Consider the following 19138-nt stretch of genomic DNA (forward strand, 5'->3'; position numbering starts at 1 on the left):
ATCAATCACTACTGCCTCCTTTTTTTTTTAAACATTACCTTTTCAAACAAAGTTGCCAATGGAAACAGTATTTTGACTTTTCTGTGGATAAAAGCAAGGGGGCTTGCTGATGAACTAAACCTAAGATTCTGTCCCTCTGTAGCTACAGCCTGGACGGATGTCTCCCAGCCAGTTTGCGCGGGTGCCTGGATTTGTTGGTAGTCCACTTGCTGCCATGAATCCCAAGCTGCTGCAAGGGCGAGTTGGGCAGATGCTCCCCCCAGCACCAGGCTTCCGTGCCTTCTTTAGTGCTCCACCCCCCGCCACACCTCCTCCTCCACAGCAGCACCCGCCTGGCCCAGGACCTCACCTGCAAAACTTACGGTATGCACAACAAATGCTGCTGTTTGTTTATGCACTGTTGGCTGTCTCTTGTTGAAGTGTAATGTTACAGTATGGAAGTGTCTTGATTTGCGCAGGTGATAAATTTTAAGATGTGACTGGATCCTCGGGTTGCCAAACACAGAAATATTTGACAGTCTGCAGGCTTTCTTATGAATCACATTTTCCCCAAGTCACTTGCTTTACTTTATACTCATTTTCTGAACACACACACACACACACAGTGTGTATTACCTAACAGGACTTAGCATATGCTAAGGGTTCCCCAGAGAAACAGAACCAATGGGTGCCATATGTGCAGACGCAGGGTCGGGCAAAGGTGGGCTTACAGTTGTTCATATGGAAAATAGTACAATAACTAATAGTAATAATACAAGAATCAACTCTCTTTCACATATTCACAACTGTAAACCTACTTTTGCCACACCCTGTACATACTTACCTTCTAGCGTGCATGTCTTCTATATGTGTAACTAAATTATATATTAAATTATCTATTACATATAAATGGACACATATACATGATGATATCATATAGATGAGTAAGTACTCATCTTCCTTTGTGGTTTAATTCAGTTTTTAATTTTGACAGTGTAACAAGGTGCTACTAATTTATATATTGAAATTTGAGTCCTGAGTCTGAAGTTGATGTGGTGGGCTGGCAGGCAGGAAATTTGGGCAGGACTTTCATGTTTCAGTCTTGAGGCAAAATTGTTTTTTTCTCCGAGGGTTGAGTGAGGCCCACACACATTATATCACTTTTTCTTAAAATCAACCAATTGGGAAGGTTAATAATCCCTTCTGCAAAACACCTTCACAGCAACATCTAGACTGATGTGTGACTGAACAGCGGGGCCCCACGGCCCAGCCAGGTTGGCATATGAAATGCACCGTCACACACACTTGCAGTGTCATTCCCGAATGGTTGTAACTAAGTACATTAAATCTATTTAGGGACTTCTGTTTAACAGTAGCAAAAAGACAAAAAATATACTGCTTTACTGTCAGTTTGGTCAGATTTGTGATCGTCTGCTCAGGAGCTGAGAACCGGCCTTTGTGGAAGATGTCAGAACACATGGCTGTCTTTTCCCTCTAGAAGGCCTCCTTAGAGTGGACGTTTGCATTCCCCTGAATGAACCCACATGAAGTTATCTTGTGCTGACAACACTCTGAAAAATTTCAGATCTTCAGGACAGCAGAATTGAAAACCTTGTCCCTTTGTCCTTAGACCTCAGGCCCCGATGTTTAGACCAGACACCACTCACCTTCATCCACAGCACCGTCGACTTCTGCATCAGAGACAGCAACAGAACAGAAAGTAAGTGCTCACCTCCCTCCTTTGCAGTCTCTTGATTCAGCTTTCCATTTTGACAGTGTAACAAGTGCTACTAATTTCATTTACTTTTTTAGTAAGTTTAATTAATAATAATCTTATTTTACTGGTAAAGTCAGAACATATAAGCTATCGTTTTATGATTTTGATACATGGGATGTAAATGACAAGATTTTGTCAACTAATATCCAAGTTACTATAATTCTGTTGATTGTACATCAGAAATGCAGTTCAGATCTGACTTTTTCCCCCCCAACATTTTATATTCACTGCTTACTAAGTTCTTACCATACTCTTAATTACCTTTTGTCTGCCATCTCAGCTTTTCAGTAATCTTGAGTATAGTGGCTAGACTTACATTTGGGTCTTCTATAATGCCAACAGTCACTCTTGCATCTTAGCACAATTATTTAATCCTCAGAAAACAAATACAAACATATATTTATATATGTGGCCCCCAGCTGTATGCCAGACACTATGGTGGGTTTTGGGGATTGAAAGAACAGGACATATAAAATCCTGCTTTAGTGGAGCTTATGTTATGGTCATTCATACTTTGTTAAGAGGGTAAATCTCATGATAACTGTTCTCTATAACAAAAGACCTTATACGCAAATGCACATTCCCTCATGAAAATGAAGATTTTCAAACTCACTTGTAATTAGAAAAATGGAGATGAAAATTAGATAACCGTTTTACATCACTAGATAGACAAAACTTGAAGTATCTCATCACTGTCGCTGTTGGCAAGAGTGGAATGTACAGCCTCTTAAGAGAGAATTTGGCAATAAATAATAAGGTTGAAAATGTGAATACACCACATCTCAACAGTTTCACTTCCTAGTACATAACTGGGTAAGAAACAAGGAGACCCTTTAAGTAAAATTGAAAGACACACAGAATAATATTGGATAAAATTTAAAGATGGACATACAAGTAATCAACGTATACAAACACTTCATGGAGGATTCATACCAAAGTCATTCATCCAGGAAGAGAAGGAAGCTGAAAACCAGGATCCATCCAGAGAAATACAAGAGGGCCTTCAGCCTTAAATGTGACACTTAACATTACTCATAAAGATCTGAGGCCAATTTGACAAAACAGATTTTTTCATTATGTCGAGGTGGAAGGTTAATGAATTAATTAATTATAGTATTTTCTGGGCTTTTCTCTACATTTGAAGTGTTTCATGATTTTCAACAAGTTTTTTAAAAGTATGTAGACTAGGAATCAAATTGGCCTGTGTTCAGAGCCCTAACTCTGACCAGGTTCAGGTAATTGAACAAATTACTTGATGCCTGTTGGCCTTGGTTGGTTGTGTTAAGCAGAGAAAATAACCCTAGTAGCTCACAGGGTTATTGTAGGGCATACACAGAAATCCGTAGGTGAGAGTATTTAGCATGTGGTAAGGAAGAAAGTCACATCTTAGTTTTATTTCCTTAATTGTGTATTGCATAACTCTTTCCTCTCAAATTCTGTAAAGATTCAGCTCTTTTTTACTTCTCTAATTTTAACAAAAGCCAAGAGGCATCTTTTTTTTTAATTGGCCTGGTTTACTCCTGTGTAATTGTAATTGTAAGGCATAGTTGATGCACCCACTTGAAGGAAATGCGGCCCGTTTGCGTTTCAGTCAGCATCGGAATCTCAATGGTGCGGGAGACAGAGGGAGTCACCGGAACAGCCACCAGGATCATCTCCGGAAGGATCCCTACGCCAATCTCATGCTGCAGCGAGAAAAGGATTGGGTCTCTAAAATCCAGATGATGCAGCTGCAAAGCACTGATCCCTACCTGGATGATTTTTATTACCAGGTAAACACTCTGTGCTAGTTTTGCGGATAACAGTTTAGTCTCTTCCTCTGGTGAAGGCACTCATATAAACGCTGGTAGAGTTGAATATTGATAGCATTTTCTTTTGAAGTAGTAGTCTTCAAGTGGATAAAAGTGACTAAGCAGATTCTGTCCACTTTTCCAGCTGGAGAGCCTCTCACACTCTTCACTAAATGGTTTGCATCCATGCCTTTTATCCTTCACACAGAGGCCTTCAGACCAGTGTTTCCAAATCCCTTCGGCATCAGTAATCTGGTTCTTTCAATTAAGAATATTGGTGGTATAACTTTAAAGATATTCCCATTGATAATTAGCTTTTTGAAGGCTGGGATTTTTTTGATAAAGGACATTTATAGTAGTTCTAATGAAAATTAGAGATCAGTAGTACATTTACAGACAGCAAGTTATTACAGCCACTAGTATAATTATTTATCCGTAAAGAGCTGCCATATTCTGTGCCTGTGCTGCAACTGAAATTATCTTCTCACATGGCAGAATTACTTTGAAAAACTGGAGAAATTGTCAGCTGCTGAAGAATTGCAAGGCGATGGCCCTAAAAAGGAGCGCACCAAGCTCATTACCCCTCAGGTGGCCAAACTGGAGCACGCTTACAAGCCAGGTGAGGCCCTTATCCGTAGGCCCATAATAAGAGACATTAGGCAGCTGCTGCTGTGTTAAAATATAAATAATTATACAGGCAATTGGATACAGATGTTTAGAACTGATTTATAAAGTACCATTGTCCTTAATAAATACAGAGATCAGCCTTTATTTAAGTGTGGAATAAGTGGTTTGGTAAATGACCTCTTAGATTCTTTTCTATTTGAGAGTTTATAACTTTTTAGTGTCTGTTTTAATTTCTAATATCCCTAAAATAGATACAGGAGGAACACTTCAGATTTTAATTTGATTATTATTGCAACAAAAAAGGGGAAAGGATAGGTTTTATAAGAGATTGCTTTAGATGATAAATGGATTTTTGTAGTAAATTAGATTATGAGTAAAGAATAGAGAATATAAAGATCTTGGAAAGCCCCTGCCTGCATTGCTGAGTTCTTACTTGTTGGAATGTTTTGTCCTTGCAGTGCAGTTTGAGGGCTCTTTGGGAAAGCTTACCGTCTCTAGTGTGAATAATCCCCGGAAAATGATTGATGCTGTTGTGACATCTCGGAGTGAGGATGATGTAAGTGTCAGCAGAATTCTGTGGTCGAGAAATTCCGGGTCATCATTTCTTCTTTTGGGGTCATTGTGGTGGAATGGAACCAGGCACGATGGAGTTGTTCACAGTCTAACCCAACCTGGAGCTTCTGGCTGGGCCTGTCGCGGCATTCTGATTTTCTTCAGATTCTGACACGTCTCTAAGGCAGCCAGGCAAGACCCAAGGGAGCAGGAATCTTTCCACTGGGCAACCGGCTACGACCAACCTCAGCTATTTTCTCCAGTCTTTAAGTTGTCATTTTCTATGTGTTTTCAGATTTTTCTATGATACCTTCATATCTGCTGCATTCTAAAATTACCTTTGCCTGTCTATGAATTCTAAGGATCAGTTCTATCTATGAATCCTATCTAAGTTTAATGGTTTGTATGTAGATTGATTCAGTCAACTTGTGACCTTTGTTCACATCAGTGTTGTTTTTAGATTACTAACTTTCAAAAAATCAAGATTGTCATCTCAAAGTATTTTCACAAGTGGAACTTACATGTGCATACTTAGAAACTTACTTTCAACAGACTTAAAGAGTCCACATTGAATAGTCTTGTCTTTTTTTTTAGGAAACAAAAGAAAAACAGGTTCGGGACAAGAGACGAAAAACCCTTGTCATAATTGAGAAAGTAAGTGTTAGAATTTGTTGGCTATATAGTTAGTTTCAATTACAGAACTGTCAAATGTATACACAAGTGGGAAAGTTAGGAGTTAGTGTTCCATAACTTTAATTAGTGGATATATTCTTGTTGAGTGCCTGTTGTGTACAAAGCACACTGAAAAGGAATGGAGTGTACCTCACTGTGGCCTCGTGGAAGGAGCTGTGCCACGAAGGCCCCAGAAGTACTGGGGTTTTGTCCAGGCTTGTTCAGGCCACCGCTGAGTGCTAGGGGCAGGTCACCTTTCTAAGACAAAGGGGATAAAAATGACATTGTCCATGTATTAATTATTTTAGTGAGTTCATCAGTTCGCATATATTTATTGGATACTCCCTGGGTGTGAGGCACTGTGCTGGCTGCTAAGGAAAACAAGGTAGTTACCAGCACTTAGTTTGTGAAGTGTAAATACCGTGTTGCAAGGCCACAGAGCATAGTGGTTGATTCTAAGAGCACAGACTCTAGAAACAGGTTGCAAATCAGGCCTTTTTTACTTCTGAATCTGTGACTTGAGACAAGTTGTTTAACATTTCTGTGCTGTCCTCAGTTTATCTGTAAAAATGGAAATGATCGCAGTCTGTTTTTCACTGGGCTGTGGTGAATGAGTACATACATGCGAAGTTCTTAGAACAGTGCCTGTCACCCAGTAGTAAAATTATTACCATTTTTATTCATGTAAGACATAACTTGGAGCAATGCTACAGACGGTTTTTATTACAGTGCTGTTGTTGCTGCTGGAAATTTAGAGAGTGATCATTTAGAAAAGTAATCATTTCAGTATCACTACATTCTGGATTAGAGGTCAAGGAGGGATGAAGATCAGTTTTTGAAGGTTTTTTTTCTTTTTTGAGTTATCTCACTCTGTTTTTCTGGATTTAAAAGAGTACCTTTGTTCTCTCAATGTTATTACATTGAGGTTTTATTCTTAGGTCTTTATCAAATAGTCCTGAACCGTGGGGTGGTTTATCTAACACTCTGGTCCTGACTCAGACCTACAGCTTACTCCTTGATGTGGAGGATTATGAACGGCGTTACCTCCTAAGTCTGGAAGAAGAGCGACCTGCCCTGACGGAAGAAAGAAAGCACAAAATTTGTAGCATGTATGACAACTTAAGGGGGAAATTACCTGGACAAGAGAGGTAAGAATTACACACTTTGAGGAAAACGTGAGACTAGCCGGACTCCTTACTCTGCTAAACTGAACTTTATACATTTCTACCTTTAGATTTCCCTCCCTACCATCTCAGTAAGCTCCAAGTCTGTCCTTTTGGCCTAACTCAAATCTGCTTTAAATAAAACATTTTGTAATCTTTCCCAGCCAGGAAAACATTCTCTTTAGTATCTACTAGGGACTGCTGGGTGCTGGAGAGACAGTCAGGAATATTATCATTTCTGATTTTAAGCTTACAAATTGTACCTGATTTATACTTACTAGTATGTTTAGCCCTGTAATCTCTTTTTTTATTTACTTTATTACAATTGTCCCAATTCTTTCCCTTTTACCCTTCTCAACAGCACCCTCCCCCCCCCCCCCGCACCCCTGTAGCCCACATTGGATTCCCTCTCCATTGTCCATGTCCATGCGCCATTCATACATTTTCTTTGACTAGTCTCTTCCCCTTCCACCATTTCCCTCCTCCCTCCATCCCTCCTACAGCTATCAGTCTGTCCCATGTTTCCATGTCTCTTGTTCTATTTCTCTTGTTAGTTTATTTTGTTCTTTAGACTCCAGTTATAAGTGAGGTCATGTGGTATTTGTCTTTTGCCAACTGGCTTATTTCACCTAGCATAATAGTCTCCAGTTCTATCCATGCTGTCGCAAAAGGTAGGAGCTCCTTCTTTCTTTCTGCTGTGTAGTAAGTATGCTATTGTGTAAATGTACCACAGTTTTTTAATCCATTCATGTACTGATGGCACATGGGCTGTTTCCAGCACCTAGCTATTGTAAATTGTGCTGCTATGAACATTGGGGTGCATAAGTTCTTTTAAATTGATATTTCGGGATTCTTAGGGCATGATCCCAGCAGTAGAATCACTGGGTCATAAGGCAGTTCCATTTTTAGTTTTCTGTGGAAATTCCATACTCTTTTCTACAGGGGCTACACCAGTCTGTATTCCCACCAACAGTGCACTAGGGTCCCCTTTTCTCCACGTCCTTGCCAACACTTGTTTGTTGATTTATTGATGATGGCCATTCTGACTGGTGTGAGGTGGTATCTCATTGTGGCTTTAATTTTGCATCTCTCTGATGGCTACTGATGTTGAGCATCTTTTCATGTGTCTCTGGGCCCTCTCTATGTCCTCCTTGGAGAAGTGTCAATTTGGCCTCTTTGCCCTTTTGTTTTGTTTTTTAGTTTTAATTGTTGTTCAAGTAAATTTTAATTGTTGTTCAAGTACAGTTTTCTGCCTTTTACCCCCATCCCAGGTCTTTGCCCAATTTTTAATTGGGTTGTCTTCCTGGTGTGGAGTCATATGAGTTCTTCATATATTTTGAAGGTCAAACCTTTGCCCAATGTGTCATTAGCAAATATGTTCTCCATACAGTTGATTCCTTTTATGGTTTCTTTAGCCATGCAGGAGCTTTTTAATTTGATGTAGTCCCATTTGTTTGTTTATTTTTTCCTTTATTTCCCTTGCCCTAGGAAATATATCAGCAAAAACATTGCTATGTGGGATGTCTGAAATTTTACTATGTTTTCCACTAGGACTTTAATGATACCATGACTTATAAGTCCTTTATCCATTTTGAGTTTATTCTGGTGTATGGTGTAAGTTGGTTTCTTTTTTTTTCCCCCCATGTACCAGTCCAGTGCTTCTAACACCATTTGTTGAAGAGACTGTTTTTACTCCATTGTATGCTCGTGCCCCTTTTTCAAATATTAATTGACTGTAGAGACATGGGGTTTTTTTTCTGTTCTCTATTCTGTTCCATTGATCTATATGTCAGTTCTTATGCTAGTACCAGACTGTCTTAAATACAGTGGCCTTGTAGTATAGCCGTAGTGCCAGATATTGTGATCCCTCCTACTTTGTTCTCCTTTCTCAGGATTGCTGAGGCTATTTGGGGTCTTTCTGGATTCCATATAAATTTTTGGAGTATTCGTTCAATATCTGTGAAATATGCCATTCATATTTTAATAGGAATTACATTAAATCTATAGATCATTTTGGGTAGTATGGACATTTTAATGATGTTAATTCTTCTAATCTGTGAACACAGTATATGCTCTCATTTATTTGTAAATGGGATTTTTTTTCTTAGTTTCTCTTTCTTATAATGCATTGTTGGTGTACAAGAATGCCATCAGTTTCTGAATATTGACTTTGTATCCTACTACTTTGCTGAATTCACTTACTGAGTATTTTTTTGTGGGGACTATAGGGTTTTCTGTGTAAAACCCTATGGTCTCTCTATCATGGCATCTGCAAACAATGACAGTTTTACTTCCTCCTTCCAAATGAACCCTGTAATCTTTATGTATTTTCTTTTCCACTAAGCTGAAAAATATAAACATTTAAACTTTCTTGGGCTTTCCATAGAATACTCATACACTGTAGAAACCAGTCAGTCTTTCAGTGAAGACTAAGCTCCTTAATTTTTTTTATTTTTTTATTTTTTTTAATTTTTTTTTGTATCTCTGTCATTTCTTTTCCACCCAGAATCTGGAACAGAATCTTGCTAATGGTAAATGTTCTGTAAATGCCCAATATTTATTTGGTGAATGCAAAAAGACTAAGATAGGACATAAACAAAACAGAACATAAGAATAATCACCTTTTGCCCTGGCTGGTGAGGCTCAGTGGATTGAGTGCCAGCCTGCAAACCACAGGGTCACCAGTTCAATTCCCAGTCAGGGCACATGCCTGGGTTGTGAGCCAGGTCCTAGTTAGGGGGTACTGAAGAGGTAACCACACACTGGTGTTTCTGTCCCTCTCATTCTCCCTCCCTTCTCCTCTCTAAAAATAAATAAATAAAATCTTATTTAAAAAGAATAAGTGCCTTCTTTTGTGGAGGTGGGCTGACAGGGAACTGATTGAATAAATGTGGGTTTGTCCATAGATTGGAATGTTATGCAGCCACTGAAAAGTATGTAGTTGAAGTGTATTTATTAATGTGGAAAAGTGTTCATAAGAAGTTGTTGGGAAAAGTGAAGCAACAAAGCCACATGAAATCTAGGGACCCATATTTTTATGAGAGATTAAATATTTATATAATACACCAAAAAATTCCTCAAAAGTTAACACTAACTTTCAGGTTATTAATTTATTTTTAATTTGTTTGCTTAGGTATTTTTCAGATTTTGCTGTATTAACTATGGTATTTGCGTAGTTAAAAGTTAATAGTTTGACCACATATTTCTGACATACAGTTTTTGAAATGATGATCTAAATTTGGGAAACTAGAGAAATTACTCTATTGTGTGGTTGAGGTTTGGAGAAGTAACTCTCACTGTTCTGTAGTACAGGTAATTATAGAGTGAAAATGAGTGCAGTATTTTCATTCAGTAACATATGAGGGTGGGAAGATTTTTTATATTGTTCTTGCTGACCTACGTTAGCATTCTTTTCCCCTGCAGGCCAAGTGACGACCACTTTGTACAGATCATGTGTATCCGAAAGGGGAAGAGAATGGTTGCCCGCATTCTCCCTTTCCTCTCCACAGAGCAAGCAGCTGACGTTCTTATGACGACGGCCAGGAACCTCCCTTTCCTTATCAAGAAGGATGCACAAGATGAGGTGATCACATGTGGGCAGGAGGGACATCTTTTCTCAGAGTCTTGCTAGTTAATAATGTTTCTAGGGCCCAGATTTCTTTTGCTCTCCATTCTTTTTCTGTTGTTTTATCCCATCTTTGGCAGTATGACTTGATTATTTAAAGGAAAACTGTACTCCAGGCTTATGTTTTTAATCCCATGTTTTATCCAACAGACTGTGTTTCTAAACTTGAGGAAAGCAGTGATTCTATCTCATTGAACATAGTTGTAAAGTTGTCATCTATATCTGAATTACTTGGAAAGCAAATAATTTAGCTGTACCTCAAATATGCTGAATCAGAATTTACAGAGGAAAGGTCAGGGCTCCTGTATAACTGGGTCCCCAGCTGAATATGATGCTCACTAAAGTTTGCCCACTGCCCTGGCTGGTGTGGCTCAGTGGATTGAGTGCTGGCCTATGAACCAAAGGGACGCCAGTTTGATTCCCAGTGCAGGGCACATGAGAGGCAGCCACACACTGATGTTTCTCTCCCTCTCTTTCTTTCTCCCTTCCCATCTTTCTAAAAATAAGTAAATAAAATCTTTTTTTGTTTTTTGTTTTTTTTTAAAGAAGTTTACAAATTTAAAGTCTTGGTACTTTGCTGGCTGTAAAGTATCACTCACCGGATTGTTGCCATTAGCTGTAGACTGAGTTGAATGGCATCCTGCCCACAGGAATCAGACCAGTGTTTTCAGTGGTTTTTATTACGATCTAAACTAGATTGGAAATTGAAACATGATTATCGAGTTCACAAGTTAACTCTTATTACAAGTTAACTCTTGGTAGGAATCGTTCTCTGCTTATTCCTGTCCTAACACTTGAAGGATTAGACCATTTAGAGCGGTGTTAGAAGTTCAGAGAGGTTGATAAGGGTTGCACAAGGGACTAGTATACTAACTGTGAGACTCAGAAAAATAGAATTTATGAGAGTGAACCTGTAGACTACAAGTTGAGCGATAACTGTCTGGGAATAGTCCCCAGGAAACGTATTTTATCCGTGGTATAACATTAAAGAGTTGAGAATTATTTCTTCAGAAATGAGTTCAAAACATACCTTCTTGAAATGTTAGCATCTGCAGAGGAAGTGAATGCCAAGTTTAGGTTTCATCAGCAGACGAAGTGAGATGAGATGAGACAAGTACCTTTTTTTCTTTGGAAATGATTTACTTTTATTTCTTATGTTTTTTTCTTAATTATTCAGTCACAGTTGTCCCCATTTTCCCCCCTGTTGCTCTCCCCTGCCCCATCCAGCCCTCACTCCCAAAGACAGTCCCCTCCCCGTTGTCCTTGTCCGTGGGTCCTTTCTGCATGTCCCCCTTCTTTCCCCCATTATCCCTTCCCTCTCCCCTCTGGTAACTGTCAGTTTGCTCTTTATTTCAATGTCTCTGGTTCTTTTTGCTCATTTATTTTGTTGATTAGGTTCCACTTACAGGTGAGATGATATGGTATTTGTCTTTCACTGCCTGTCTTATTTCACTTAGCATAATATTCTTCAGTTCCATCCATGCTAAGATTTCAGGAATGAAAAATGGATTTGAGGAAATGGTTTGAAGGTTAAGGATCTGAGGTTTATCCTGGAAAGTAGAAAACAAAACTAAAAGTAGCAGCTGCCTTACAGCATGTAAGTTGTTGTGGGCGAGGAGACAGGCACTCATCATGTCCGAGGAACTCATCAATGGAAACAAGTTTGGAAGAGCTTTTTTCATTCAGCAGATGTTCACTGAACACTTCTAAGTACTAGGCACTGATTTTTGGTTCTAGAAACAGAGCATCTAGCTCTAGGTGCTGGGAGCTAGGAATCCAAAGATGCCTGCTTCACTGGAGCTGACATGCTAGTGAGGAAAACATGGTTAAATACCACATTCTGCCATGTATAATGTGTACTTCCTTCCCAAAGTTTTTGGGGGGAAATAAGGCTGCACATTACACACGGGTACAATGATGGGTATATTCATTAATGCATAGTAAACCACATTGCTACATACCATTTCCTTGAAATAATAGCTGATTTCAGGGCTGAGGCTTATAAAATGTGCAAGATAATCCTGGAATATCTTACGCCAGAAAGCAAGGGAGCTAAAAGATTACTGGGGTCCTGTGTAAGAGATGCACAAACCAACCTGAAGGGGCTCCTTTTGGTTAAAGGTGAAAGTGTTTGCATCTTAAAGAAAAATTACAGCAGCGGGTTGGGAGATATATTTCGTGAGTTTATAATGATATCAAAAAGTATGTTAATCATTCTCAGAGGTTGCTAGCCCATCATTATCTGAAAACTGATAAGAAAAGATCCGAGCATTCATTCTGCCTTTCCATTACAACCAAGTGTGGTGACCAGAGAGTTGATAATAGAAAGTGCTTTATAGAAGAATTTCAGCTGCTGGATGCAAAAATATAAGATTAGGAAATCATTTTACAGCCCCCAGTAGAAAAAACAGTCCAGACAGCCATCGTTGTTGCTAAAAGCACAAAGTAAAAGGTGGGTGGGGAATGTTACAGGGGTTTGGAGCAGGCTAACAACACCTGAACCCACTGATCACCATCAGCTCCACTAAGAAGGGGACAGCCAGATGCTATGTGCGTCGACGTGATGCAGTAGAAAGCACAGCAGCTCGACCACCCCTCCACCAGCCCCTGTTGACCTTGAATCTAATCAAACCTCTACTTTAACTTACCAGCTTTTATGGGGGAAAAAGAGGGTAGAGGAATCTGTTAAATGACACCCCAGCAGTGCAATTAGTTAGATTCAAACTGAGACAGATGACTCAGTTTCTTCAACAAATAAATGATATGGGAAAAGGTGATGGCTAGTGACAAAGGACCTGTTAACAGATTTTAAAAGCCTTACCAACCAAGTGCAGTGAGTGTGTGCATTTTACTTGAAATGTGATTAGAATAAACCTGCTGCTAAAAGACATTTTTTAGACAATTGGGAAATTTGAGTTGGGAGTAGATACTAGATGATATTGAGGAATTAAATTTTGTTAGATGTGATAATTGTGAGATTTTTTTTTCTGAGAGATTTTGTTAGAGATACAAACTCAAGTAATTATAGATGAAAGACAGGTGGAACAGATTTATAAGATTAGCAAATGTTAATTCAGTTGTTGAAGTTGGGTGATGAGTACATGGATTTCATTATGCTGTTTATACTTTTGTGTATAGCCAATAACACTTTAATTTTTAAAGGTTTGTTTATTTAGAGTAGTAGATCACAAAACGTAGTCCACTCTCCATCCTTGGCTGCTATTTAAAGTAAAACCAGCCGTCATTTTTTTATACCATGGACAATGAGTGCTAGAAGCACTTTTGATTTCTTTCCATGTGTTGTAACCTAGTTATGTTGGTAGTTCTGTGTTTTAACTTTCCAGTCTGGGCCTATGGCCAGAAGGAATGATTGGCTAGCAGGCTAGAATCCATCACCCTTGGATTCCGTCTAGCTTTGTAACAGTGAACACTGAATTTCTGATCACTTAGCTTCTCTCATCTGTACGATTGGTGAATCGTTTCTGCATTTTCTCATTTGAGATTTTATAAAGATAAACCATGATAGAATTAAGTGTGAACAATACTTCTCAGTAATTCTGTAGCACTGAGAATTTACCAACCTTAGAGTATTTCTCAACATACATTGAAATTGCCTGTTTACTCATCTTCCCCTCTGTGTTTTAGGTTCTGAGGGTCTGTCTGTCCTTTTAACTTTTGTTTTTGGCCTAAGTGCCTGCTACACTGTAGGCATTTAAATGTTTGTGGGATAAATTAAAATACTGATGTTTTATCATGCATCTTGTGTAATTGAGAAGTGATTTTTATACCCTTGGTTCACACAAGCCATGATGCTTCCTGTGCACATCGAGTTGAAAAAGTGCTCAGGAGATGACCTTAGACTCCGTTGCGGAGACTCCAGTAGTGCCTGCTGGACTTGTCAGCCCTTTTTCGTTAGCTCGCCGCGGGCCGCTGAGTGCCCCGCTGGGCATCCTTCCACCCACGCCCTCAGGTGGAGGGTGGCTGAAGCAACAGGTACTAGCGGCTAATGCTTTTATTTATTTTCTGTAGGTGCTGCCGTGCTTGTTGAGTCCCTTCTCTCTCCTCCTCTACCATCTTCCGTCAGTGACTGTCACCAGCCTTCTGCAACAGCTAATGAACCTACCTCAAAGTGCAGCCGCACCAGCACCCTCTAATCCTCACCTCACAGCTGTTCTCCAGAACAAGGTGGTCTTGCCTTTTTTGTTCTTGAGCTTTACAGGGCTTCTGAATTATAGTTGTAGATGACAGTAATGGCTGCTGTGGCTGTGGCAACTTATTAAAAAGGTTTCCTACAGTCAGGAGTTACATTAAGCTCCTAGTAACAGAGGCTAGAAATAACAGTGGTTTCAACAAAGTAGAATTTTGTGTATCTCGTGTCAGCGAATCTGGTATGATGGCCCCACAGCACCGTTGGGGGTGCGACTCCTTCGGTTTGCCTTCTCTGCCACCCTCAGTTCAGCAGTGGCCGCCGTACTCGGGACCTCTCGGGGTCCGTGGTGGTGGTAGAATTCAAAGTGCCACTTTGCATCAGGAGGAGGGGTGCGTGTGGAGGGCTGAAACGTGTGGATCAGCTGTCTGCCTTCCTCATTTGGACCCTTTCCAGGAGTTTTAACCAACAAGTACTTAATCTCAAAGGCCAGTCTTAGTCACATGCCAGCCCTGACTGCAGGGAGGCCTGGAAAACATGTTTGGTTCACACCGTTGTTGTCACAAATGAACCCAGAGTGCCGTGGGAGGGGGAAGGCGCATCAGGTGGGGTAGCAGTGGTCTCGGTCCTGAGACCGTGAAGAGAACACCCCGTTTCATTAGTTCACTTCCATCAAGGTAAAGATCAGAGGCTCACAGGGGAAGCGTAATACAGATGAAAGAACATGAGCTTTTAGACAGAGCAAGGTTTCGTTCCTTGCCTGCCACTTGCTAGGCTTGTGACCCCAGACAGATGATCTCACTGTGCTCAGCCAGTTTCCTGCTGTGTGAAGTGGAGGTGATGCCGTCTCCCTGAGCGTGTCCCTGTTACTTAGATGAGAGACAGCTGTGAACAGATCACTGTCGTGCCCATAGATGGCACGCGTTAAGGGCCAGATGGTACAGTGAAGTGGAAAAGTAGGCTCTTCCTTGCACCCGGAAACCTGTCAAAGCGTGACTCCAAAGGGAGAGGGCAGCAGTGCCTCCAGGGACTTCAGGTTGGGGTTCCGGAGTGATCAGCTATGTGCCCTCCGTGTAATTGGGTTTCCTGGTACACTTTTGATAAAGGCAGTAGAAGGTTGGAAGGACAGATGAAATTATATAGCCCAGCGTTGTTTTCGGACATGAAAGGAACTTTTCGTGGAAAGGCAGGGTGGTCCTCTGTGAGGGGGACTCAGAAAGGTGACATGGAACTCCCAGATCCCCCACCTTCTTGTCACGATCCACTGTAACTGTGGTTGAGACAGTAACCCAGCACTTCTGGCCCTTCTCTGCGTTTCCGTTCTGTGCCGCTTTAGACTGTATGTGTTCTGCTCTTACTACCCCTAAATAAAAAATACCTTTATTATTTCACTCTCTAAAGCATGCTGCTGAATTTTAATAATCCTAGATATGGTGAATATATCTGTTTATCTTTCCCTCTTTTATTTTTTGGACTCTCATTAGCATCATATCTAAGCCTTTGCATTTCCAGATAGGTGTGTCCTTTTTTAAGGAAATCTTCTCTCTGTATTCTGATCATTCCAGTTACTTTTCTTTGTACATTTTCCTATGGGTTTTAGCACCTTTTTAATTCATTCTAATGCTTATTTTTTCCATGAACTTTAGTTTTCTATGTCAAAGTTTGTCTTCATTTAACTTTTAACATCATTTCTGCTCTTGTAAATGGGAGAAAAGCTACGTCCCACATTATCCATGGCGAGAAATAACTGCCCCTTTATCCCGGGGGGCGGGGTAGAGGGGAGCAGAGAGAACCGTGGGACACTGGGACTTCCGTTTGCATCGGCTATGGTTTTTGCTGCTGTGCAAGTAGAAGGGCACAGCATCTCTGCTCGTGGTCGTCCGGCCTTTGCCCGGTTCCATAGGAAAGCACAGCAGGGGGGTCACTTTGATTTAGTGCCGTTTCCCCTCCCTGGGGCGGCGGGGGTGAGGTGCAGTGTCGAACTTACTTCCCTCTCTCCTCTTGCAGTTTGGCCTGTCACTGCTCCTCGTCGCCCTGAGCCGTGGGGAAGACCTGCAGAGTTCAGACCCTGCTGCAGGGTCAGCAGAAAACAACCAGTGGTCAGTCGGGGCTGTATTTCTTCTTCTAAGTTCTTTTACGTAATCATCTCATCCTTTTTGGTAATCCTCTCATTTTTCTTACATTGTTATTACTGGTTTTTCCCATTAGGACGGAGGTGATGTTCATGGCGACCCGAGAACTTCTGCGGATTCCCCAAGCATCCCTGGCCAAGCCAATCTCCATCCCCACAAACCTAGTATCCCTCTTTTCTCGCTATGTTGACAGACAGAAGCTGAACTTGCTGGAGACAAAACTGCAGTAAGTTGGCGGCAGGAGAGTTCCACATTTCACTGATGACATTAGGGGGCACTTCAGACAGTAGGGGTCGGAGGTCAGGCGGGGGTGGGGCAGGTGGCATAAATCTGAATTTGGTGGAAGAGATGACAGACTTCGGTCAAACATACTATCTACCAGACGTAAAACACCGTACTGGGCGCAGCAGCACCTCAGAGGTGACTGAATGACAAGGGTAGAGGGCTCTTGGGTGTTTTCTTATGAGAATTTTTACAAGGATATTATATTAATACAAAATATTGCCTTCTGTTTTAATTCATTTATACAAACAAGTCTCTTTTCTTTCTTTATCACCTGTAGGCTAGTTCAGGGGATACGGTAAAAGATCTGCGAGTGTGTCCTGTACCTCCTTTTGGCTGTCGCCTGCATTGCTGCCATCACCAATGGAGCGTTTGTAATGAGGGAGGGGAGGTAGCTTGTCGCCCAGAGCATCTTGTGGGACCGATTCCTGTTCACAGGGGCTGCCTCTAAGTGCCAGGTGTTTCCCCCCGCTCTGGGACACTTGGCTGGGTGATACTTCTGCTGGTTTCTTCTTACCTTCTCCGTTACAATTCTGCATGTCCTACTTTGACTCAATTCTTCCCAGTTTTGCATTTTCTTTGCCCTAGAGACACAAATATAATCTCTCCCTTTATCCCACCACCACTACTCCAGTTCAGAGTAGATTGTAGCCTGCCAAAGGATCCCATCCCGCATCCTATTGAAGTCTTTTTCATTGCCCCATATTAATATGAGAGCCAATTAAGTAGAAATTAATATATATATACATATATGCTTGCACACACGTTTATGTGGTCTCCAGAGGATCCTTAAAGAATGAGTTTTAGATGGAGAAATATTTAGTTGACACATCCCTCCTCTAAACACAAACCAGCTAATGTATTTTTTATCTTGTTTCTAGTCCATCTTGTAATTAACTTGGTGGGTTCTCCTTGTTTTAATATAAATACAGGATATGCAGCATATTTAATAAAATCAGAACTCTTAATTGGCTGATGCCCAGCTCTAGACTGAGAAGTCCTTTTTCTCCTCCCCACTGGAATTTCCTTTGTTTCTGTCCACCTGAATGGAAACAGCACACGGTTAAGCCTCTTTCCTGCTACAGCTACAGTGCACTTGAGCCTGCCCCTTCAAGTGCGTGGAAGGTTGCCCGAGGTGATTCTACTGTAGAGCCTGCTGCCACAGTGTACCTTTTGTCTTCCTGAGACGACTTCAGTAAGCCATGCTCTCCCTTCTCTCTCGCCCGTGTTTATTCGGTGTCATGGGTAGAAACGTCCCCATGAAACCATGGACGCTAAGTCAGGCTTGCTTTGCTCTCCATTCTCCCCCACGTCGTGGGCAGAACTGCTGTTCTTGCTAGTTCATCACCCGAGTCCCGTCCCAGGCACCCAGGGGCCTGGATATGAATCCCAGCAGGAACAGCCTGCCATGACTCTTTTCACTTGTCCCTTTCCCACTCAGCAGTCAACCAGGATAAGGGGTTTAGATCCCTAGTGATTACAGCCCTTGAGACAGTTACGTCTGAATTGGTTTCACAGGAGTGTCCTGATACACTTCTTGCTGTTCTCACCTTTCCGAGTGTAGTGGGGGAGACAGGTTATGATGTTGAAAGAGAATACACGTTTTGCACATACAGGTACCGTACAACAGTAAAAGCCTCCGTTACACCAGCTGTCCTTGTCTCCATCTCCATTTCTCCCCATGTGCAGCCCTGGGCCCACCAGCTGTTCCGCAGTGCCGTCACCTAGCGTCCCTCCGACACTGTCCACTGACTGTTTTCACTAGGCGCCTTTCCTGCCTTTCCACTTCACAGCCGATCAAGTGAACACTTGATTATTATTTTTTCCTCTCTGTGCTTTATCTTTTTTGTTTGGTTCTAATTAATAAAAATTAAAGTTTCTAAATTTACATTTTTATAGGGTATTGTAAATAAAAACAAATTGTATACTTGAAAAAATGTGTGCCTGGCATTTCTCCTTTCTTGATTTTTAATGTGTTTCTAGTGTATTCAGGTAGAACTGGCAAACCTTAATGTTGGAGATTGGTAAGGATCTTACCTGATGTTTCCACCCGTTTAATTTTGTTGTAAGGGACACAGATAAGGATCTTATTTTTACATGGTAATGTTCCTTGAAAGTCCTGGAGTGCTTTCATTTCTCCCCTCCCCCCTTTTAATTACAAAACAATTATGGATTATAGTAGATACACTATATAGTTCATCTATCTTTAGGCATGTGATTTTTTAAAAATATATTTTATGCTATTACAGTTGTCCCATTTTACCCCCTTGATCTCCCTCTGCCCTGCACACCCCCTCCCACCCGCATTCCCCCACCTTAGTTCATGTCCATGGGTCGCACGTATAAGTTCCTTGGCTTCTCCATTTCCTATACCATTCAGAACCTCCCCCTG

The 19138-nt window shown here is 41.0% G+C and overlaps 1 protein-coding gene across 1 annotated transcript in view; it reads left to right on the top strand.

Annotated features, from left to right (window-relative positions):
• The window catches only part of PATL1 (PAT1 homolog 1, processing body mRNA decay factor), a 30412-nt gene extending 11741 nt beyond the window's left edge, over positions 1 to 18671 (top strand). Inside the window, exons 8-19 of the mRNA XM_045855389.1 lie at positions 143 to 363; positions 1610 to 1699; positions 3348 to 3528; positions 4042 to 4165; positions 4632 to 4729; positions 5320 to 5379; positions 6397 to 6545; positions 9984 to 10143; positions 14215 to 14370; positions 16340 to 16431; positions 16541 to 16690; positions 17027 to 18671. Of these exons, the coding sequence (XP_045711345.1) occupies positions 143 to 363; positions 1610 to 1699; positions 3348 to 3528; positions 4042 to 4165; positions 4632 to 4729; positions 5320 to 5379; positions 6397 to 6545; positions 9984 to 10143; positions 14215 to 14370; positions 16340 to 16431; positions 16541 to 16690; positions 17027 to 17048 (1503 nt within the window). The 3' untranslated portion in view covers positions 17049 to 18671. The remainder of the gene's footprint in view (positions 1 to 142; positions 364 to 1609; positions 1700 to 3347; positions 3529 to 4041; positions 4166 to 4631; positions 4730 to 5319; positions 5380 to 6396; positions 6546 to 9983; positions 10144 to 14214; positions 14371 to 16339; positions 16432 to 16540; positions 16691 to 17026) is intronic.
• Positions 18672 to 19138: the final 467 nt, after the last annotated feature.

Source organism: Phyllostomus hastatus, unplaced genomic scaffold, assembly GCF_019186645.2.
Source record: "Phyllostomus hastatus isolate PE091 unplaced genomic scaffold, TTU_PhHast_1.1 phas_scaffold_11, whole genome shotgun sequence".
Classification (NCBI taxonomy): Eukaryota; Metazoa; Chordata; class Mammalia; order Chiroptera; family Phyllostomidae; genus Phyllostomus; species Phyllostomus hastatus.